The sequence below is a fragment of the Poromitra crassiceps genome (genome assembly GCF_964638095.1).
Source record: "Poromitra crassiceps genome assembly, chromosome: 7".
In the NCBI taxonomy this organism is placed as follows: domain Eukaryota; kingdom Metazoa; phylum Chordata; class Actinopteri; order Beryciformes; family Melamphaidae; genus Poromitra; species Poromitra crassiceps.
In genome coordinates this window covers 47,938,776-47,963,908 of record NC_139628.1, presented here as the reverse complement: position 1 = coordinate 47,963,908, position 25,133 = coordinate 47,938,776, and the positions used below count along the sequence as shown (strand labels likewise).

The window sequence follows — 25,133 nt, the reverse complement described above, 5'->3', positions numbered from 1 at the left end:
ATTCAAATAGAGCATATTAATTATATTCCTTTTCATATTTGAGTATATATATATATATTTATTTCTAGTAATAGAAGATATTTTGGGGCAATTTTTTATTTATTTGATAGTTCTCCACAAATGAGTCAGATAAGTAGGGCCCTTCAACACTAATTGCAAACATTCCTTTCTTAACCGATGCCTTAAAAATCGAATCCTGTGTTTTGAAATTCAAGTGTGATATTTGACACTTGACACTTCAATTTGCTGATTGGTTTAAAGTGTGCACACGATCATGCAGAAAAGCAAAGATTTAGTGGAACAAACGGACCGATAAGTCTATTGTATTGCTATCTGGATGTGGGCTTTGTTTGCGGTGTCTTGAATGCATTTACTTTAACCCATTCATACCTGATGCAGCATTTGTGTGTGTATCCCTTTAAGAAGGATACACACACAAATGAGGGATGTACACGCAAATGCTGCATCAGGTATCAATGGGTTAATAAGGAAGACATTAATTATCCAAGCGATCAGGGATATTTTGGTTTTGTCCTGACCCCGACTAATGACCAATAAATCCCCCCCCCCCCCCCCCACCACCACCACCACACAAAGTCTTTCCACAGTCAGTCAGCCACACAAAAGCAGGTTGAATGGGAGCAATAGTCTTCCTTGCACAACAATAGCTGAAAGAAAGAGAGCCAAAAGCTTTTGTTTTGGTCATGGGGAGGGGGCAGGACTCCCACCCCCTCTTCTTCCTCCTCCTCCTCTTCATCCCATCCTTCATCCTTTATCTCAAACCTCTCTGTCTATGCTGGAAACCATAGGGCAGGTCGGCTCCTGACCTCTCTTTGATGATGTCAAGAAACTCTAGTCACTCCAGACATGCAAAACTTTTTTTTTTTTTTTTTTTTACTATTTCTACATTACATTACATTACATTACGTCATTTGGCAGACGCTTTTATCCAAAGCGACTTACAATAACACATTTTTTGTCCGCAATAGAGCAATCAACTATGGAGCACAGTCTATGACAACTACAACTTCTGAAGGAACAGTGGTACAAGTTTAGGTTAGTATATATATATATATATATATATATATATATATATATATATATATATATTTTTTTTTAATAAAGAAAGAGAGAGAGAATTTCTAAGCAATAAAGCTGCTTCTATACGTGACTTTGTCCATATGCACCTGTAGGTCAGCAGTTGACCTGGGCGAATCCATCTCGTGTAAACGAACGTGTGAAGTAATGTCACTCAACTGGAAAGGATGTCACGCGCAATTGCTCGACTGTGACGTTATCAGGTAGTTGTACTGTAGTCACCTAAGATGTAGTCACCTAAGAAGTCACCTAAGAGGTCACCTGGAAGTGATGTCACTCGGGCAGGTGTGTGTGTTGAATGCATTTGCAATTGCTCAACTGTGATGTCGCTCAAGCAACTGTGATCTTATCTTTAGACACAATTTGTGACGGAAGTGATGTTAGTCGGGCAGTCGTGTGTTGCAGAGATGGGTGAAAATACATCATAAAGTATTTTGATACAAATTACAAATACTTGCTCAAAAAATGTATCACAATACAAATACAAAATACTCGTCTGAAAAATGTATTTGAGATACAAATACGTATTTTGTATTTTGAAAATACATAAAAATACATTTTATAAAAACTGATGAAGAGCTGCAACAATTAGTAAATCCATCAATTCATTGCCAAATATTACATTAATTGCCTATTTTGATCATCTGTTCATCATTTCTAGCCATTTCTGTAAGGAAAATGTCCTAATTCTCTGATTCCAGCTTATCAAATGTGAAATTTTCTGGTTTCCTTAGATGGTAAATCATGTCTTAGTCCTCTGTGACAGTATTCTCCTTTGTGTACTAGGGTTGGCACCATGGACGATGGCATCGACCATCGTCGATGGGCCGACCCCCATCGACCTCTGGCACTTCTACATCGGACCATCGTGATTATCTGTTCGAATAAAGAATTTGGCAGATTTAATCATAAAAAAGGCTATCTCCACTCAACCGCGACACACGGGGGACGCACAGGCGGCATTAAACAAGCGTACCTTATCCCCAGTTCAGAGAAGTGGTAAAGCGGAGAGGAAGATACAATAAGCAGAAGTCGGTTGTGTTGTGAAAATGTTAAGAAAGAAGAAACTTCACGTTCTTTCCTGTTTTCAACCTAATGTGAGTAATGTTACAAGTCTTCAACTGTGAATTCAACTTGCCTGTTTCCAGGAACTCTCTCCATTACATACTGTGTAGGCTGCCTGCTGCTGTGTTTCTATCTCTCCTTAACGTAACCAAATGTTAGGTTCAAAACTGAGCCCACACAAATCTAACGTTAGCCGCCAGTAATTCTGCCCCTTTTCTGCCAGCTAGTTAAATTAAACACACACACGTTGTTGGTCACGATCTGTAACGTTAACGTTTGATTGTTTTGCGCCTTTCAATATTGCTGGTAGTGATAGCCTACTGTTTGAATTGCCTGGCTCTGTACTGTATAGTAGTAGCCTATCCAAGCCCGCTGGTCTCTCATGACATGTAGAGCTCAGCTGTCCTGTTGTAAACGTGAACGTACATTGCAGTGGTGCAGCCAAACGGCACCACATGGACTTCATAAATCATTAATTAACCCCACCCCCCGTCAACGTCGATGCCAACGTCCATCGCGATGTTTCACTGTGGAACCATCGCGATGGTTATTTAGGTGACATCGCACAACCCTATTGTGTACCCTCTAACACATTACAGTTCTTTCATTTCAGTTTTAGCTGTTTTTCAGCACAGCTAATTTCTCCCTCACTTCAGCTGTTAATCACCTTCTGTGAGGGCTTTTGACTTACAGGCAGCATTTCTACATGTTAACCTCAAGCTATGATGTCAGATATGACATCATAACAGTATCCCTGGAGATGATGCGCCATGGCTGCAGTTATGGAAATCGCCGGCTCCAATTGTGCAAATGTGCGCCATCGGCTCATACTACATCAGAGTGACATCACTGATGACATCACAACTGCCTGAGTAACATCACAGACGAGCAAACAGTGGCTCGAGTGACATCACTGATGACATCACAATTGATCAAGTGACATCACTGATGAAATCACTGATGACATCACAATCATGACCCACACTGCCGCCACACACACTGCCACCCACTTTGCCAATTTTAATTAAGAAGATAATTAGTTGTGTCTTCATACATACAATATGATACACTTGTTTGAATATGCAGTAAACTGTTTCATTTGCAGATAGGCCAGTGCATGCAATATCTAATCATCAATTTATATTAGTAATTTATCTCGGGGGGAATTTCCACCAATACAAGGCTTCATACTAGTCGAAGAAGTGTTATGAAGTCTGACTCAAGACCCACCCTACTCTGCCTCTGAGTTTGTTCTGAGGGTAAGCCAATCAGAGGTAGAGTAGAAGTGACATGTCACATTTCTTTCCTCCACAGTTTAAACCTGTGTCAATGGTAAGAATGTGTCAATTTGAGAATAAAATAACATAAAATTAAAGAAAAAAGTATTTTATGTATTTAAAATACACAAAATACAAGGTCTGAAAGTATCTTGATACAAATTACATCTTATTTTTCTCGGTCCAGCCAAATACAAATGACAAAATACGCAAATGTATTTGAAATACGTATTTTAAATACATGTATTTAAAATACTGCCCATTTCTGCGTGTGTGTGTGTGTTGAATGAATTTGCAATTGATCAACCTACATGCAGCAGACATACTCATGTGACTCTGTAGGACGTGTGAATGCACACGTAGCCTACATGCAGCAGACATACTCAGAGAATCACAGAGACTAGCACAAATAGGCCACTTCTGCATCTCACCTCTTCTGTCTGTCATGAAAATGCTGCTGCCACACAAACACAAGCTTTTCCTGTGCAACCGTTGATCACAAGACACCACATGTCTGTCTGACCTTTGTCTGTGTGCATCTCGTCTTCCTCTCTCACTACCTGAAGCTATGAGGACAGAACACCAAGGCACCGTGTACAACTGGAGAAAAGTAATCAGGCTACACTTGAATGTAGGATGAGAACGCAGCTGTACCTCCCTGCTCCACAAGTAGATCAATGTGTCATCAGTGCACACTTCTCTGCTTGTGAATTCCAACTGCAGAAAAAGAGAACTTGAAGAAATTACAGCAGAGAACCCACTTACAGAATTGAGGCACAATATCCTATTACACAACACAACACAACACAACACAACACAACACACCACAACACAACACAACACAACACAACACAACACAACACAACACAACACAACACAACACAACACAACACAACACACCACAACACAACACAACACAACACAACACAACACAACACAACACAACTTTATTGTCCGAGCGTCCGAGTTGCCAGAAAAATGTCAGCTAATCACTATATCTCATTTATTCAACACTTACATAAAACAATCTTATGGACAAAGATTTCACTTTTTTGTAAATGATTTCTGATCATAACCAGCCAATTTGAAGTTGTCCACTTGTAGCTTCAGCAGTGCTGGGGTGAGCTGGTACCTTCAGCAGTGCTGGGGTGAGCTGGTACCTTTAGCAGTGCTGGGGTGAGCTAGTACCTTCAGCAGTGCTGGGGTGAGCTGGTACCTTCAGCAGTGCTGGGGTGAGCTGGTAGCTTCAGCAGTGCTGGGGTGAGCCGGTAGCTTCAGCAGTGCTGGGGTGAGCTGGTAGCTTCAGCAGTGCTGGGGTGAGCCGGTAGCTTCAGCAGTGCTGGGGTGAGCTGGTAGCTTCAGCAGTGCTGGGGTGAGCTGGTAGCTTCAGCAGTGCTGGGGTGAGCTAGTAACTTCAGCAGTGCTGGGGTGAGCTGGTAGCTTCAGCAGTGCTGGGGTGAGCTGGCACCTTCAGCAGTGCTGGGGTGAGCCGGTACCTTCAGCAGTGCTGGGGTGAGCTGGTACCTTTAGCAGTGCTGGGGTGAGCTGGCACCTTCAGCAGTGCTGGGGTGAGCTGCTACCTTTAGCAGTGCTGGGGTGAGCTGCTACCTTTAGCAGTGCTGGGGTGAGCTGGTAGCTTCAGCAGTGCTGGGGTGAGCTGGCACCTTCAGCAGTGCTGGGGTGAGCCGGTAGCTTCAGCAGTGCTGGGGTGAGCTAGTACCTTCAGCAGTGCTGGGGTGAGCTGGTAGCTTCAGCAGTGCTGGGGTGAGCTGCTACCTTTAGCAATGCTGGGGTGAGCTGGGGGGTGAGCTGGTAGCTTCAGCAGTGCTGGGGTGAGCTGGTACCTTCAGCAGTGCTGGGGTGAGCTGGTAGTGTACCTTCAGCAGTGCTGGGGTGAGCTGGGGTGATTGTGATGATGTACAGCAGGCCCATGTTTCCTGTCTGAGGTTGGCCTTTATGGTTAAACAAAGGTTCAGTGTTTAGCAATAAAGTCGCTAGTGGTGTAGAGACACAGTCCTGTACATGCACACACACACACACACACACACACGCACGCACGCACGCACACACGCACGCACGCACGCACGCGTGCACGCACACACACACACACACACACACACACACACACACACACACACACACACACACACACACACGCAATCACATCCACATGCACATAATATTTCCTGTGTCTGTTGTCACTTACAGAGATCAACGACCCTAAACAAAGAAGGAAGAGACATCATGGCATTGGGGCCAGACTTTGGAGCCAGTTCTATGGCTGGCAGTGTAAGTCCCACTATAAACCTAGCCTGGGTAAACCCAGCCTCCACGTGACCTCTATCTATGTGCTATAAATCAGTGTTGTTCCATCTTGGATTGAAAAATGCTTCCACTAGATTAAAATAATCATACATGATGTTGACTGATGCTGCCCCATTCGCTCATGTATCATGATAATCTAGCTCTATTTTGGACCAAACAGGCGCTTGAGTTGAGCTATATGCAGCTGCTGGACAGAGCCATGATCTGTTTGGAGACCAATAATCAAATCAATAATCAAAGGTGAAATGACACAGATATGATGGTTTATAGTGTGACTTACCCTACCCGCCCCATTCACTTCAATAGAACTGACCCGAAAAGCCTGGCCCTGATGCAAAATTCGAACGATGTGACATGAGTGATGTCTCATCCTTCCTTTTTTAGGGTCCTTGACATAACACAGGAAATATTAGCAAACTTCAACATTCAACACATCCGTTGTCTGAAAGGCTTGTTCAAGATGCATCAGAAAAAAAAACGTTTTAGGTTTTAGGTTTTGGTTAGAATGTTTTCATGCTGTCAACATCAACAAACGTAGTATCCTTTAAGGGCTTGTTTTCATCCTGTATCACGCATCTCTCTGTGACAGTGACTGTGAAATGGAAAAACAAGCTAAGGAGATGAAATGATCCAATGTCTCCAATCGTTAGAGGTGGATTTTAGTATTTTAGTATTTCCCCCCCCATTGTTTTGCAAAGGATTATGACATCACACCTAATATGTAATTACATTTTCACAGTCATAAAACGTTGATTGCATACGGGCCAACAGATTTGTAGAAACGTTTTTTCTTTTTCTTTTTTTATCACACCATGTTGTAAGTTCATGCTCTCGAAGACAGAATGTTTGAATCTTAAAGTTATTTTAATATCACAGTAGGCTACATGTCATAATTAAGTAATAGTAATAGTAATAAATGGTTCTTTACAGCATCATAAAGGTCCGTAGACTTAAAAGTTTTATATTTGTATTTCTTTACGGTACAGTAAGGTTTCTGGTATGGTACAAGCCTAAAAATATATATAAATACAAAATACATATATACATGGAAGTATGCGGACACTGTTTGAAACGGACACATTCATTTTTGTATGAAAATGGAGCATAATTGGCCTTAAGAGCTCATTTATGCTCCACTTTCATAAGAAAATAAATGCGTCCGTTTAAAAAGGTGTAAATGTCACTGCCAAAAGTAGACAGGGACACGCACATCCAAAGGTTGGCCACACTGGGCCTGGGTGCTGGATCAAAGAGGATACTCACAGTGAAAAAATAAAGGTCCGCACACCAGAGGAGCTCCCGTTAGGTTTCTTTATTAAATTATGCACACAGCGTGACGTTTCGGGCCACACTGGCCCTTCCTCAGAGAGTGAGGAAGGGCCAGTGTGGCCCGAAACGTCACGCTGTGTGCATAATTTAATAAAGAAACCTAACGGGAGCTCCTCTGGTGTGCGGACCTTTATTTTTTCACTGTAAATGTCACTGCCCACATACTTGCACGCGTCTTTCACGTTGGTATCATGTTAAGCAATGCATCCACTAGTGGGCAGTAGAGAGTCAAATGTGTGAGTGTGTGTGATCCCGCTCTGTTTCATCCGTATTAAGCTTTCAGAAAACGTGCAGAATTACAGACAAAATCAACGCAGAGTACGGACAGAATGGTGGTGCAGTGGTAAGCGCTGTCGCCTCACAGCTAGAAGGTCCTGGGTTCGATTCCCACCTGGGACGCTGTGAGCGCTGAAGGAGTGCGTGCCTGTCCGCATGTCCTCGAGTGCCCGCCGCCCGGGTGGGGTCGTCAAAAGGGCCTTTCTGTGTGGAGTTTGCATGTTCTCCCCATGCCCCCTGGGGGTTTCCTTCATATAGGAACCCCACACCAAAACATGCAATATCCTGGTCGCTGATGTGGTGCCTCCTCTGGTCGTTAGGGGCGCCTGTTCGGAGGGAGGGGAACTCGTTGGAATAGCGTGATGCTCCTACGTGCTGTATCCTACCGGTGAAGCTTCCCGTGTCAGGTGAAAAGAAGCGGCTGGCTACTGCCCATGTCTCGGAGGAAGCATGGAGCCAGTTTTGGCTCTCCCAAGATTGGCAGAGGGTGGAGCAGCAACCAGGATAAATAAATTAAAATTTGCACTAACGGGGGATAAAAATGGGATAAAACAATCTGGAGTACGGACAGAAAGCTCAGGCCATATGCATATCCTTATTTTAGCATAATTGGGCCTTAAGTGTTAGCACTCTGGTGTTGCTGTTCGCCTCCGTAGAGCCTTGAGTATTCAAGGGGAACATCTCCCTCACAGCCTCCATGTTGATCTTCCTCCTAAAGGTCTCTGTGGTGAAATAGTACGCAAGCGGATCTAACATGGCATTCAGACATGCCACCATCAGGCTGTACTGGTATGCGGCCAGCAGGGAGCATGGTACCTCCTTTCCATACAGGTAGAGGAGGCCCAGGGTGACATGGTAAGGGAGGAAGCTGAGGAGGAAGATGAGGAGGCTGACGGCAATCATCCTCTCGATCTTCTTGCTGTCCACCAGCTCGGTCTGGGCCACGGTGCTTCGCCGGATGGCCCGGACCAAACCCCAGGAGCAGGTCAGCATCACCAGCAATGGGATTCCGAAGCCCACGACCAGCGTGGAAAAAACCACCAGCGGCTGCGTGGCATAGACCGGCAGGGTGTCAAAGCAGCGCCCCTCCGTGGAGATCTTCTTGGAGAGGTAGACGGGCAGGCTGGAGCCGAAGGTCAGCATCCACACAGCGAGGCAAACGAACGGTGATTTCTTCCTCCCCGCCTGGACGCGGGGCGACATGGGGAAGGTGACGGCCATGCAGCGGTCGAAGCAAATACAAGTGAGGAGGAAGATGCTCCCGTACATGTTGGCCAACAGCACCAGACCGACCCAGTCACACAGTTGCTGAGGGAGGTTGGTGTACCCCAGATGGTAGTAGATCCTCACGGGCAGCATTAGGACCAGGAGTAGATCCACTATGGCCAAGTTGGTCATATAAACCGTGGTGTGCGATCTGGATTTGGTGTGACGGAAGAAAATGACGAGGGCTATGATGTTGAGAATGAGGCCAACAAAGGAGATGATGGTATAAACACAGACAAAGATCTTGTCCACGTCGCCTGCTGTAGAGTGGTTGCAGGCAGTGGTGGTGTTGATGATGCTGGACATGATGACCTGAGAGAAAGGAAGAGAGAGAGAGAGAGAGAGAGATAAAGAAAGAGAGAAGGGTTAGGCATTGGGTAGGTGGTCTTAGGGTTAGGGTTTGGATATGGTGGGGATTAGGGTTACGATAATAGGGTTAGGGTTACGGGAGACCCAGGGGCCTCCACCCCCATAAGCCCCAACCCCAAAACCAACTCGCTCTGGACGACGAGCCCGCTTTTTAACGGTCCGCCCGTGGCGCGTTCCATATAATGCACCTCAAACGCATAAGGCGTGTGACGGGGCTCTTGTACGAGTTTGGAGCGAAATGGATCTCAAAATGCACAATGCTTTCAATTCAAATGTAGGCGTTCACATTTCTGCAAGGGTTTTTATTGACCTGCTTTGTTGGCGGTTTGGATTCAAGCAACAATTCTGCCATCACAGTGTTCATCTTTACCACAGTCGTCTCTACCTAACTGCCACTGCCTCCTTTGTCAGTATCATTATGACTAACATCACCACACCCCATTGTGAGTAACGCACGTGCACGCACACACGCACGCTATCTCACACACATTATGCAGCCATATGCTGCCTATAACCTGCAAATACAGTGGAAGCTTGCCATACAAGGCATTATCAATCAACTAAAATATAATGTTGCTGTCTACGAATGACAAGGAGGGGGGGGGGGGGGCAACCTCATTTTTCATACAAAACACAGTGATACATGAGGAACCTATGAATCACACAGCACTATGAATGGCCACATCAAAAGGCTTCAAGGTAGTGGAGGAAGCCTGCATATACAGGACATCACCATAGTCAAAAACAGACCATTATGGTTGACTGCACAATGGTCTGGAAGTGGAAAAACAGGACTGGTTTCTGTCAAAGAAGCCAATCGCAATCACCTTTTTGGATAGGTGCTCCACAACATGGGTCTGACTCTCAAATTAAAGCTGTGTGTGTGTGTGTGTGTGTGTGTGTGTGTGTGTGTGTGTGTGTGTGTGTGTGTGTGTGTGTGTGTGTGTGTGTGTGTGTGTGTGTGTGTGTGTGAGAGAGAGAGTGAGAGAATGATACAGAAAGCTTTGCATCAGGCAATTCTTGTATTTGGTGTCATTCGGTGCTGTAATTTGGTTATGTCGGATGCTGCTGTTGCTGCAGCATGAGCTATTGATGGTTATAATTGTTTAGCCCATCCACCCAATATGACCACCAGCCATCACTGCAAGGCATTATAAATAAACTAAAATATAATGTTGCTCTCTACGAATGACAAGGGGGGGGCAACCTCATTTTTCATACAAAACACAGTGATACATGAGGAACCTATGAATCACACAGCACTATGAATGGCCACATCAAAAGGCTTCAAGGTAGTGGAGGAAGCGTGCATATACAGGACATCACCATAGTCAAAAACAGACCATTATGGTTGACTGCACAATGGTCTGGAAGTGGAAAAACAGGACTGGTTTCTGTCAAAGAAACCAATCATTGCAATCACCTTTTTGGATAGGTGCTCCACAACATGGGTCTGACTCTGAAATGAAAGCCGTGCACTGTCCAGCCAAATGCCCAATTATGATAAGAATCAATTTTGAGTTTGAATAGGCCTACCATGCTGGCATCAGTCCCATCAGACCTCGAAAATAACATACATATATTTAGTCTTGTCTGTTATACGGGAGGCTTAACTGACCTGTAGTCTATTGCTCTGTCTCAAGATGTGTCTCTCCTCTCTGAATGAGAACAGGAAGTGGAACTGTTCTAGGCCTCTCTCTCTCTCTCTCTCTCTCTCTCTATCTCTCTCTCTCTCTCTCTCTCTCTCTCTCTCTCTCCCTCTCTCTCTCTCTCTCGCTTACACTCACACACATGTATGCGCGCACGCACGCACGCATGTGGGCACACACACACACACACACACACACACACACACACACACACACACACACTGTCAGTCTTTCTCAGTCTTACGTATGCCTTGCCAATGGGAATATGATGCACAGCAAGTATCCATATTTACATATTGTTTTATTCATATTGCCATGTTGTTTTCATTTGTATAATATATTGCGTTTTTTTTTCTGTTTGTGACTTTGTGCGCTCGCCCATACTCTTTTCTTCTATCTTCTGCTGATATCTGGTAATTAATAAAATGACAATATTGATGTAGGTTTTGGTAAGCTGATATATCAGTGTAATCCTATAGGTCAACATGGTAAGAATTGAGAAAATGCAGCGGCAAATGTCACAAACAAATCACTTCATTGGCTCATTAATGCTCATAGATTACTTTATTATTACTATTATTATTATTACTATTTTATTATTATTACTATTATTATTATTATTACCTCTACTACTATTATTGGTCTATGCCAGCTTTTTTTTTTACATGCACAAGCTATGCTTTTAAAAATTCCGCAATTAAATAGCCATAATGAAGGCTTTTAAACTTTTTGCCAGAAGAGTACCTTGGACCTTTATTCTAAAAATATCTCTTGAGAAAAGAAATGAGGAATGTAGGCTACCTCCTGCATCATCAACAAGAATCCTCCTACAGAAGAGAAACGTTAGAAGCTTCAAGTAGGAAAATTAGAAAGTAAGAATATGTGTTTATAAAGCTCATAATAGGGAATTAAGGTAACTAGTGCAGTGCCCGTTCCCCCATGCACCACCCCGTGGGCGCTTTCCCCCCCGCTAGGGTTGCCAACCGTCCATTAAAATACGGAATCGCCCCGTATTTGTAAACAAAAAGACGTGTTCCGTATTGAACTGATACGCGACGCGCTTTGTCCCGTATTGGAGAAACACGCAGTGCAAAGAGTGAACAGCTATTTGTATTGAGCGAGTAAAGCCCGCAGCCGCTGCTGCTCTGCCCCTCATCCTGTCTGGGGTGTCATTATGTTCAACTACCATAGATTGCGCCATTCTGTTTGTTTTGAGTCACGACCAATGAAACGCTTTCAGCGTTGCTAGATTCAACTAAACTCTGAAGACAGCACATTGAGGAGGCTATTTACATTGTACCTATACAAATGTAGCATGCCATTTGTTTTTGTTGTGTTCAGACGATTTCAGTTGAAATCTAAAATGTTTTTGCACTAATGATTTAAACTTTCATACCAGGTTTGTTCTGTTCAAAAGAATAGCCTATTGCTGTTTGCACTGTTAAAATAAAATTGAATAAGTAGGCCTACATGCAAATGTGAAGTAGGCTGTTTAGACCTATATCAAAATACTGTTTGCACTAGCCTACTGTTTGTTTTTTAATACAGCTGTTTTATTAAGAATGAGAAACTTGTTTTGCAACGCCCAAATAAAATGATTGGATGATAATCTAGGAATAGGCTATGCGCAAAAGTGTTTGGTTGTGTTAATAATAATAATAATAATGTGTAAATGGTTGAAGCTGAAGCAATTGCAGTTATGTGATTGTTATATTTAAGTCCACTAACGACCCCCCCCCCCCCCCCCCGTTCCTTATTTCCATTTCAAGAAGTTGGCAACCCTACCCCCCCCACACACACTGCACTCTGTCAGGTCCCCTAAGTGCAAGTTTGAAGTCGATCCGACAAACGGTTCTCGAGATACGCGAAGGACAGACATACCGGTATAGACAGTTCTGGAATAAGTCCAAATTGCATGAAATGCGGCACTGCACTCCATCGGGGTCCGAGCAGCGCACTCCCAAAGTTTGAAGTCACAATCGGACAAAAGTTTCTCGAGATAAACTGCTTTTTGTGTTGCCAGTAGGTGGCGCTATGTCAAATTGCAAGAAATTCAGTGATGCACTACTTCGAGTTCCCAGGAGCACACTCCCCAAGTTTGAAGTGAATCGGATGAACGGTTCTCAAGATAAACCACTTTTCGTGTTGCCAGTAGGTGGCGCTGTGCCGAATTGCACAAAATTAGGCACTGTTCTATTTCAGGTTACCAGCACCGCACTCCCCAAGTTTGAAGTCGATCAGATGAATGCTATCGAGATACTGTTTTTTTGTGTTGCCAGTAGGTGGCGCTATGCCACTACGCTAAGTTTGAAGTCGATCAGATGAACGGCTATGGAGATGAAGCGCTTTTTGTGTCGCCAGTAGGTGGGTAATTAGTCTAGGCCAGGGAATCTGTGAGAAAAAATGACCCAACCTTAAACTAATTGCAACAGAAATTATTTGTGTTGTATTCAGTTCTTGAAACCTTCCAATTTAACATAGCCTACTAAAAATCCCAGAAAATCCCAGTAGTGGAACATTGTCAAAATTGGCATTGTCCCCACAAAGGAGGTTATGTTTTCGGTGCCATTTGTCTGACCGTTTGTCCGTTAGCAGGAGGATACGGCAACATTTTTTGAAACTTTTCATGAAACTTGGTGGAAGGGTGTAGCATGGGCCAAGGAAGAACCCCTTACATTTTGGGGCGGATCCGATCCGGGTCGGCTCAATGGAGGGGGTGGGGCTAGGAAAAAGAGTCCGTTGCTAGGGATAGGAAGGTCGTAGAGAGTCTGGATTCGAGAGGTGGGTAGGGGGCATGGACAGGTGTATCGGGGGGGAGTGTATGTGGGAGGTGGGAGGGGGTGTGGTCAGGAAAGGGGCGGGGCTAGGGAAAAGCCCTACCAAACATAACAAAACTGTAACATAACAAAACAAAACATAAAAAATGTAAGTGTGGCTAATATGTTCTAATGTTACAGTTAGTGGAAAAGGGTGAGTTTTCATGCACATCTTGTTCCCTCAGACAGCCATCGCAAACCATAACTTCATAGTCATGTCATTCACCAGTCTCGCATTGGAGGCAATTTGATTTTGGCAAGGCACAGCGCAAGTTGTAGCTCAAACATGCAGACGAGTGGACAGGTAGGCTAAGTATTCTCCATATCCGAAGGTTATGGATAAGTTGACCGCCATTTATCGTCTGTTACCAATGACAGTCATTGTGTGTTACCATTCAAAGTAAGCTAGCTTAATAAGCACTTACTAGTTAGCTAATAGCTTACTAATAGGTATAGCTTAATAATAGCTTATTAAGATACTTTCTAAGGTACTATCTGTTGTTATTCATTTTCTTTGTGCAAATAAACAATAAACAAACATAAATAAACAATTATAGCTGCTGCGCAGCAATGGGTTGTGGCCGGGCAAGTCTCAAGGCTTTGAGCTAGAGTCCCCAAGTCAAGGCTGAAGTCTTTTAGCTATACTCCAAGTCAAGTCTCACGTCTTTGGTCACAAGTCCAAGTCAAGTCTCAAGTCTCTTATGGATGAGCGTTCTATCATCTGCTTCTGCTGCATGCCATCCAGTCTGCTTCGAACATTGCATAGCTAAAACTAAGGGATTCAAAGCAGGTTCAGGTTTCTTTGCAGCATGTAGCTTTTTCATCATCTGATTCCGTTTTTTGTTGCGAGGCATCTCACAACAATACAAGTAGGAATCAGTATATTCACAAACAAAAGTAGTAGTTACTTGCCTGTTGCCTCACTGTTGTAGCGTGGATGAGGTACTGGCGGAGTTGATGTTAGATGGAGAGGGAGGCTGAGCGGTTAATTGCCACCTGGGGAGTTTGTATCTCTTCGGTCCTACACTGCAGGTCTGTGTGGTCACACAACTGATATACCAGCAGGAGCTGCTTTTTCCTCTTATGGACAGACTGGATGCTTGCTGGTGGTGTTTTATGGGACTGGATGCTTGCGTGTAAAAACACACACTGCTTCCACTTATATAGGGTGAGCCAGGAAGGATTTATGACATCACTGATTACATCACAATTGCTCGAGTGACATCACTGACGGCATCACAATTGCTCAAGTGACATCACTGATGACATCACTGATACATGACAATCGTGACATCACAATTGTGGCACACACGCCGCCCGCCCACTTATGTTTCCTTTTAGGACCACCGCAAGGCATCAATCAGTCTGCCAGAAAGCCATTAGAAGAAGAAGAAGACTTTCAGAAAAGACCAACAGAAGAGGAGAGGGGATCTGGGTTTACAGAATGTAGGGAAACAGTGGATTGATAAATTCAGAAGGAGGCGGTAATGCAACATAAAGGATGCCAACTGCCATAAAACACCACAGAGGATGAAGACCTTCAGGATTAATTTGCCCAAGATCTTCATGCTGCAGATGCCATCTATCTGTAGCAAAAAACAAATACCTCAGACCTTTGATGAAGAACATGGTTGTCCAAAGAAAAAGAGCAGACAGCTATTTAGAACAGAATGATGATGAGCAAATTGCACTTGGAGACCTAACTGTGAAAATTGTACAATATCTTGAAGTGGTGATCAAATAATCATTACAGAAATCAATGGCAAACCAGAAGTGATTACATTGAAGCAGAAGGCCTCAAATATTTTGAGTGCATTTTTGCATGCATCTACGAAGGACAATAATGATGTTGATGAAGAAAAAGTGTGTCTTGTGAAAACCGCTGCCAGACTGATAAAGACTGACATAAAAGATATCAAGATTCCCAGAGATGCATATCCCTCAAAATATATAATCTGCCAAAGGAAACATGGAAACCCTTCAGCTTCTCCTCAAAGAACTGTTTGCTGGCAAGAACTGTGAGTTAAACATAGCTGCAATAGGACAGGCCATGCGGGCAGCAAGGGTAAGGGTTCTCATCAAGCCATTACAGATAGGACTGACAAATGCATCACCAATTTTGATCTAGATTTTTGGTGAAAACACTTGGTAACCTTCGATTCTGTTCCTCATTTCAGGAGGTGAAAAAGTTGAGTCAAGTGCAGCTGCTTTCTCAGGAACATACCTCCCTGGCAATGTTGAAGGCCACTTCATTCAGTACATTGCTGATCATCTTGACCATAACATCAGAACCATTGATGGCCACAACACATTCCATGGTATGGGCATTATAGCTGGAGTTACACCAGAGAGCCAAACCAGTACCTCTGATAGCTGTGACATCATAGAAGCAGTTGGACACATCAATATCCACATGTGGAAATCAGAGACCCCTGGCCTTGCATCCATGTCCTATGGGAGGATTGAGAATGCCACAGGTGGGTGATTCTCATGAACATGGTACAACTCATAGCAAAACTCAAAGATATCAAGAAGATATCAAGTAGGATCTAATTTCACCATTCAAATTTAAATTATAATCCACTAGTCATCTTGCGTGCTACGTGAGCTCGCCTGCCTTGCAGCTCGCCGAGCTGGCCCTGCAGCTTGCATAAGCAGCTCGGCCGCTCCGCGGCCTTGCCCTGGCTGCTCCTTGATGGCATACTTCAGGGATGCTGGATCACCTGTCCTGGAGCTGGCAACATACAGCTGTCCATGGCTGAAGACTGAAGCCAGACTCCCACTTATATCAGTGTCTGCCCCTGGGACTTGATTTTGCTCTTATGACATCACTGATGATGTCACAACTGCTTTTATGACATGACATCACAACCTCTTATGACATGACTGATATCACAATGCCTCTGACATCACTGATGATGTCACAATTTATGACATCACTGATGACATCATCACTGAGACTTTGTGTGTGTGTGTGTGTGTGTGTGTGTGTGAGAGTGAGTGGATTTATGACATCACTGATGATGTCATCAGTGGGACAGACAGACAAACAGACAAACAAACAGAGCCCTAGCTCCCTTAGATCATTTTTGATGTATTTCCAGACACTTGAGACACTGTGAGGGAATAAATTCATTACCGTAATACATTTTTAATTGGAAATATGAAACAACAAACTTTTTTTTTCAATGGCAAGCACTTCAATATGCTCAAGGGTAATGGGTATCACCCAAAATGTGTATGATTAACAAATACGAAGTCGTAGCTAACATTGTGATAAATGACATGTTGTATAGCCTACTTACATGAGAAAATAAAAATCTGTTCTACTTAGAGACTCAACAACCATTTCTGTGGATTCCTTGCCCCCAAAAATGTGGAAATAGACACCAAATTTGTAATTCTAGGTCTAGTTGGAGTCAAGATATGGCCAACATTTTAATAATGGCAGCCATTTTGAAAAAACGTCATTTTAACATAGGACTTCCACTAATGGGATTTTCTGGGATTTTTACTATAGTGTTTCGGGCATCAATATAAACATAAAAATGTGAAAATAAATTCTGTTGCAATTAGTTTAAGGTCAAATCTTATTTTCCCTAGATTAAATGTCCAGTCCAGCTGGAGTCCAGACCAAATCCACAGGGGGGCGGACCTCAAGACAGACCAGAGCAAATAGAGTCCTATTCAAGACCATTGAGATAGACCACGACCAACAAACGTTTGAGGGGAAGAAAAAAAAATGGTTGTCAACTGCACAAGCACAATATCATGATGCCACTAGCAAAACATTTGATGCAACTCGTTTTTTGACATTAGGAAATATAACTTGTACACGCATCTAATTAAACTCCAAAAGGGATAAACGTGAAACATTAGTGCTCGTGTTATACTGTAGCCTACTGGCTTGTACTACATATGAATAAACAACTGTGCAGCTGGTGTGGCGTGGACCTCGTGGCGCAACGGCAGCGCGTCTGACTCCAGATCAGAAGGTTGCGTGTTCAAATCACGTCGGGGTCAAGCTTTTATATTATTTTTTTACGCTTTTTTTAGTCTCGTTTTTATAGTATTCACGACATACTGTCATCAAGACAGTCCAGCTGTGACTGTGACTCGGATTTCCACGGTATAATGTGGATAATGATATTATAGTCTAGTATCCAGGCTATATGGATAATGATATTATAGCCTAACTGTAAATTATTGTAAAAGACAAATGCTTCGAATTGTATTGGAGAGTGATATTCTCCATCTTTATCGCTCTATACATTATCCAGGTTCATTTGTTATTTTCTCTGAATAAAACTGAACAAACAGCCAGACTGATAGAAACAAAAACAACTATATTTATTGTGTAGTTTTGACGAGCATTAATTTATTGTTTCCCCACTGAGAATCAGAATCACATATTATGACAAAGACCAAGCATTCAGCTTATCACATTAGCATCACCTCTTCTTTCTTTCCTTCTTTTATTTTAATACAAGGACTGCTGGAAATATTTTTTGAAACAATGAAACGTATTAGCGCCCTCTTCAGTTCACTTCGTCACTACAAAACGTGGGGGGAGAAATACAGTCTGCTACCGGTAGACTACATTTCATTGGAGACAAGTACTGTATGTCTGCATCAGTTCATCAATGCTCATATCTACAGTCTATGCTAAAAAACACTACTGCCTACAGCTTGAATCACAGGCAGTGTTAACATCTTAATATGATATGTTTAATAAATACAGAGGCCCAGTGAAATAGTTGTGGAAGGACCAATTAAACCATTCATTCCCCTTGAAGAAATAATGATGATGATGATGATGATGAAGATGATGTAATCTTTTACACTGTAATTTCTTCTTATTCTTCAAGTGGTCATGGTATATTGTTGTAGTGTGCTTACTGTTAAGAAAAGAAACAAAGGCTGGGGTTAGTTCACACTTCCTCTCTCCTAAACTATTTTAAAATAAGACATTTGACCATTTCAAAAGAATATGTATGTATGTATGTATGTATGTATGTATGTATGTATGTATGTATGTATGTATGTATGTATATATATATATATATATATATATATATATATATATATATATATATATATATATAAGCAACAGATCACAACAGGCAGTGGAATATGCTTATTATACCACACCCTCTTGAGGGTGTTTTCACAGTGTCGGGCAAAGCACGACCCTTAGGTGTGGTATAATAAGCATATACCACCGCCTGTCGTAATCTGTTGCTTAAATATGTGTGTGTGTGTGTGTGTGTGTGTGTGTGTGTGTGTGTGTGTGTGTGTGTGTGCACGTGTGCAAGCGTTACAAAAAAAAGAATTAACCTAACACTGAAATGAATAAAAAATAAACTAAAACTAGGCATTTTCACGAAACTAAACTGAGATTGAGAAAATAAAAACGAATTAGAAATATAATAACCTTAGCGCCACAGAGGCATCCGAAGAGTCCGTTGACCATCTGGATGGCACAGAGGACGAGCTGCACGCTGGCCGTCACCAGCAGAATGGAGAACAGAGCCAGGTTGAACTGCACCACATCCTTTGGCAATATACACAAGTCCCACAATTCTGGGTTACTCAGGTAGCTCCCATTACTGCAAGGAGGACAGGAAAAAGATTATTATTTCCCAAGGAAAGACCTATCACACTGACAGGAAGGCCCTGTCTCATAAGCCAGTCTATCTCTTCCACAATCTTCGAATGCTCCAGAGACAGTTTGTACTTTAGCCCGTTAAAATCTGGCCGGAGGAAGTTGTCATCTTCCAAAGAAAAAAAAACGCTTCAGACCGGAGGAAGTTCGATGGTATTCGACCAATCGCGAGTCATGACACCTGTAAACAAAACTGATGCAGGTGATTGGAGAAATTAGCGGATGTCCCGCCTTATTTCATTTTTTTTTTTTTTTTTTCAGTTTTGACCAACTTTCTCCTCTATGAAGTACAGACGGGTATACGCGGGAGGATTTGAAAATTGTGGGAGCCAACGAGTCTGTTTGAAGAGACTAGGAAGACCCGATCCAAAGGACTTCCCCACACGTGTAGACTGGTGGACTTCCCCACACGTGCAAACTGGTGGACTTCACCACACGTGTAGACTGGTGGACTTCACCACACATGCAGACTGGTGGACTTCACCACACGTGTAGACTGGTGGACTTCACCACACATGCAGACTGGTGGACTTCACCACACATGCAGACTGGTGGACTTCACCACACGTGTAGACTGGTGGACTTCCGCACACGTGCAGACTGGTGGACTTCACCACACGTGCAGACTGGTGGACTTCACCACACGTGCAGACTGGTGGACTTCACCACACATGCAGACTGGTGGACTTCCCCACACATGCAGACTGGTGGACTTCACCACACGTGTAGACTGGTGGACTTCCCCACACGTGTAGACTGGTGGACTATGCGGGCTGGTTCAGGAAGTCTGTGAGTGCTGAGGGCTCCAAATCCACAATCCATCCACTCCACAAGGGCCCTCAAGCAGAATTTCTGGAGACTTCCAGAGAGTCTGCTTGGACAGACTTCACCACACTTCACTGACTTAATTATAGGGGTGTCACGATACACTCAGTTCACGATACGATACGTATCACGATACTGGGTTCACGATAACGATACGATACGATACGATTTTAACAATATTTTTTTAAACTTGAATAATGACAATATATGACTGGTAAAGTAGTATTTTATTTGAAATGCACAAATACAAAACATGCTGTTGTGGGAAATTGTTATTACAATAACAACTAGAAAAAGCATGAGATTGGAGATAAGGCTTATCTTGAAATAGAATGAGTTACACCGTCACTTAGATTTACTTTGAACTAAAAGGTTTCTCAGCAGTATAAATTCTCATTATGCATCTTCAGTTTTTCTTCAAACTCAAACAACAAGACTTTTCTTAGTCTATTTTTTATGCATCTTCAGTTTTTCCTGTCAAGTAAACAGTTTTGCCAGAAACTCAATAGAATGGTTTCTCTCCTGTATAACTTCTCATGTCTCTTCAGAGACTTGTTCAACTGAACTACTTTCCACACATTGAACTTCAACAAACAAAGACGTTTCTTTGTCTATTTTTGAAAAAGAAAAAGAAAAAGAAAAAAAAAGAAAAAAATTGCGATATCAGATTTCATCTCAACGATACATATCGTGGCGTTTTACTATCGCGAAATTTCGTGGGACGATATTGTGACACCCCTACTTAATTACCAACAATTCATTGCAATATGGACATAACATTTTTCCCTACTTGCTGGAAAAAAACAAAAACAAAAATAACTTATTATAAATGTGTAAAACAATGATTTCATTAAAAGGTTACTAGGCCAGAAATAATATTCAACCACATCATCATCATGTAGGAAAAGCAAAATGTTTTTGTTTTTTTTAGTCATGGGTTTATATATAGCCTTGCAGTCTCTCGCCCTGGCAGACTAGATGTCACGTCACGGTATGTGCGACTGAAGTCCGCAAGGGCACGGTGGCGCAGTGCTGTCACCTCACAGCAAGAAGGTCCTGGGCCTGGGTTTGATTCCCGCCTGTGGGCGCTGAGTGTGTGTCCCCATTCCCATGTCCTCAGTGCCTATGGCCCAGGTGGGGTCATCACAAAGGGCCTTTCTGTGTGGAGTTTGCATGTTCTCCCCGTGCTCCCCTGGGGTTTCCTCCAGATAGGAACCCCCTGATAAAAACAAAACAAAAACAAAAAAAACATGGAAAATAAAATCCGCGAGAGCGAGTCCACAGTCCGGCAGGATGTCTTACCTGTTGGCAAACGGTGCTTGCCATGATTGTGCGGGTGCATAAAAGCACGTGGGCCCGTTGGACATGCCCAGGCCAGCTACACTCAGACTGTACAGCGACCCCACCACACCACCTGCTGCAAAGCCAATGGACAGGAACATCTGCAAGGAGCACACAGTTTAGTCAGCGGCCAAATTAACAAATTATTTACTGCAATTTACTTGCAATTTTGCGCATAGTTGAACAATTTTGAGGATTTTTTTTCAAGTCAGTAACTTTACTTTTGCAGTACTTATTGTGACTGAAATCTTGTACTTCACAAGATCCGTTAGAGAGTATACATTTTGTTACATAAATTTGCTACATAAAAATTACGGCATGTTTTACCTGGTTTTTGCATTTTGCATTTTGCATTTTATTTTTTTTATTTTTATTTTTTTAATTATTTTTCTTCCGCAGAAGAATGTAGGCTAGTTCAAAATCCCTAAACTTCCCTCTTGTCCTTTTTGCATTGTCTAATTCTTATGCAATTGCACATTCTTATTTAACGGCCTGCCTTCATAAGAATGTAACAGTGGATTAAATAGATTGTGAGAAACTAACCCTAACTAACCCAGGATGTGTGAGCAACTAACTCAACTAACGTCAGGCATCAGAGGGTACACTATCTCATGCCTTTTGATTTTGCCCTTCTTTAATGGGATTCTGGCCCAAAATATTTGACTGGTACTCCAAGGCTTACAAAATAACCCTACAGCCGGAGGCACAACTCGCCATCTTCGGCTGCTCTTCGAGTCGCTGGGGACAACTGTCGTCAAAAGACTTATTCTGAAGGAGTGGAAGTCCTCCTCTTGGCCTTCTTTTCGGGTGTGGCTGATGGACATGATCTCTGTTCTACAGATGGAGAGACTCAGGTCCCTGAGAACCAACGCACTTAAAAGGTTCTCAAATATCTGGGACCCGTTTTTGGCCTACTTTGACGAGGTTAAGAATGATAAGTGACTGAGGTTGGGGATGCCCGGCTGGTATCCCATGGACCCCTTAGGCGGGATCCCAGGTACACGATATCTCTTATGAACACATAAGCACCTTATGCGGCTGATAGCACTATGTTGTATTGTTGAATGTCAATGATGTATGTATGTTTTTTCACACTTTCTTTTCCTGTCTTGCTCGTATATTGTTCTATACAAAATTGAAAATATAAAATAAAAAATAAAAAACTAACCCAACTAACTAACCCAGGATGTAACATTCCTCCAGATTTCGTTGATACAGAATACAACGTTTTCCATATACCAGGGAGATGTTGAAACTGCTCAGTTTGTATGATGATGCAGTAAACTGAGTGTGATGATGCAGTAAACTGACTGTGATGATGCAGTAAACTGACTGTGATGATGCAGTAAACTGAAAGAGGTCAAATGTTCTCCCTGCAAGCCATTCTCCAAAACAGGTTGATAACCCTTTCCAGAGCAACAAGACAACATATTTTTTTCAGTGTGAAACAAATATAGACAAATTCTGTATAGGCCAGTGGTTCACAAACTTTTTTGGCTTCAGTACCCCCTTTTCCTTGATTTCTGAATCCAAGTACCCCCTTTACCCGACTACATTTTGCATAGAAAACTGCAAGAGAAAACTGTAGCATATGATGCAACGAATGAATGATAACCCACCTTTGAAGTTTCATTTATTTTCATGATCTTACATTTTTCCATGTTCCCCTTTCTTTCAAGTACCCGCTGTAGTACCTCCACGTAACCCTAGGGGTACGCATACCCCAGTTTGGAAACCACAGCTGTAAGCTAGTATGCACTCACCCCACAGCGGTTGTTACAGCAGCCCTTGCTGCTGGTCAGATGGATGTGGATGGCAGGAATGAGGACCTGGGGTCAGATCAGAGAGAGGAGAGGCCGAGGACGGAAGAGAGGGGAAGAATCAAAGGAGGACGCAGAGAACATTAGGAAGAAAGTTGAAACCCACAGGAGACTTTGGCTGATTCTAAGTCTTTATATAGCGAGAAACAATCTAAAAAAAATTACTCCATACTTTGTTTGTAAGCAGCTTTACGACCTGTAGTAAAGGTTAAAAATTAAGCCACCTCTAGTGGCCGTGTAAATAACGACAGTCCGCTATTGAAATAGCATGATGGAAGTAAATTAAATCCGTTGGGGATGGGATGGAGGTGGCTTAGGGCGTAAACACTTGCCTTTCACAGCAGAGGGCAGTGTTCGAATCTGAGCATTTCCAAACTACATTTCAAGTTCATATCCCCAACAATAACCTTAACCTTAACCAAGTTGTTTTAGTTGTCTAGACACAACCACAGCAACATTTTCAAATTAACTGACATTTTCAAATTAACGTTGGAACCACGTCGCTCGCTCCTGTGGGTCGTTTTAGAAGGGTAGGAACAAACACACTATGTGGATGGAGGACTTGTTTTAAAATAAAGGCAACTGTGATTAATAAGTAAATACATTCGAATCAGATAAAAAAGAAAGAAAAATAAAATAAAAACAAGCCAAAACAAAAGCAATTTAAGCAAAAAATAAAAGAAGATAGTGAAGTCACTGCATGGAGCAGGGACATAACAGATGGACTGGATGGACTGGACTAGACTGGATTGAATTGAACTGGAATAAACTGGACTGAACTGGAATAAACTGGACTGAACCAACACGATCTCTAAAACAAGTGTGAAATAGCAACGTTGGTCCACAGTGAGAAACATAAAATTGTTTAATCTCAACCTAAATTTTGTAAGAAATGTCTGTTCATTTGAAAACATCACAGAAATAACGTTGATTACGTTTAGGCAACTAAAACAACTTGGGTTAGGCAACTTACAACTTTGGTTATGTTTAGGCAACTAAACAAGTTGTTTAAGGTTTGGGTTATGGTATACGGTCAAAAAACAAAAAACAAAAACATGTCACGAGGCAAACACGGCTCTCTTGGTTGAAAGACAAGGAAGTTACCTCGCCATTTTTGTTAAACGGTATTACGTTTTTGGGCTGTGGACCGATGTTGCTATATGTCACAACTGGCTGAACCGAATGAACTGAACTGGGAATTCGAAGATCTAAATTTGAAGTTCTTAAGTTTACGCTTTTAATGAAAGTCAAACCAAACGACAGTATTGGCAATACTCACCATGATTCCTCCCCCTATGAAGCCTCCCATATATTTGACCTCCTCTGTGAGGCGCTGCTCTCCGTCGCGGTCGTCGGCCGCATAGTCCGTTTTCCAGTCAGGGAAGAAGAGTATGATGTTGCAGATGATGGACACGGCAGCCAGCACATACAGGCCCACCGCGATGAACTTCGAGCACTTCCCAGTACACATGATGGCTCCAGATGGGTTGAAGTTTTATTCTCCAAAAAATTTCTGCTTCTTCTATTTCAGATATTGCCAGTAAAATACGTTTCTTCTTCGCACGCTGGGGGGAAAATGCAAAAAATAATAATAATCAAATTGTTTATTGTTGAAAGACGTCTGTGAATGTTTGTAATGTAAAGAAAAAGAAGGTGGAAGTGGTTTTTATATGTAGTTGAGGTTTCATGGGTGGAGGGCGTAGAGGTGGAGTTACAAGAGATATAATAGCCAACCTTTATCTTTATAACACAACTTTATGGCTCGCTGGTGTGTGTGTGTGTGTGTGTGTGTGTGTGTGTGATTCATTACATGCCATAAAGTTGTCTGTTGGCCAAAGTTATTTTTTGAACTGTGTGGGCTCATGACCACTCCTCTAATTGTGATATTGTAAATACTTGTAAATACGAGCCAGTCTAGGGTTAGGGTTAGTTACATAATGAGTGGCACAGAGAGCAATGCTGAATGCAAAAATAAGTGCCATTTATTTGCCGCATAGAGAAAATGTATAGAC

At 42.6% G+C, this 25,133-nt stretch overlaps 2 protein-coding genes across 2 annotated transcripts; both read right to left on the bottom strand.

Annotated features, from left to right (window-relative positions):
* Nucleotides 1-7,970: 7,970 nt before the first annotated feature.
* Nucleotides 7,971-10,650, bottom strand: LOC310779658 (lysophosphatidic acid receptor 6; the record flags this gene model as incomplete). The annotated part of the gene is made up of 2 exons (XM_083640161.1): nt 10,624-10,650; nt 7,971-8,948 (listed from the first exon to the last, which is right to left on the bottom strand). Exon 2 carries the CDS (start codon nt 8,940-8,942, stop codon nt 7,971-7,973), a length of 972 nt encoding a protein of 323 aa, XP_083496287.1. The 5' UTR covers nt 8,943-8,948; nt 10,624-10,650.
* A 5,032-nt stretch (nt 10,651-15,682) lies between these two features.
* tm4sf21b (transmembrane 4 L six family member 21b) lies at nt 15,683-24,592 on the bottom strand (the record flags this gene model as incomplete). Its single annotated transcript, XM_083640160.1, has 5 exons — nt 15,683-15,742; nt 18,905-19,079; nt 21,263-21,402; nt 23,065-23,130; nt 24,401-24,592. The coding sequence occupies 5 exons, from the start codon at nt 24,590-24,592 to the stop codon at nt 15,683-15,685; spliced, it is 633 nt and encodes a 210-aa protein (XP_083496286.1).
* Between the last annotated feature and the right edge of the window lie 541 nt (nt 24,593-25,133).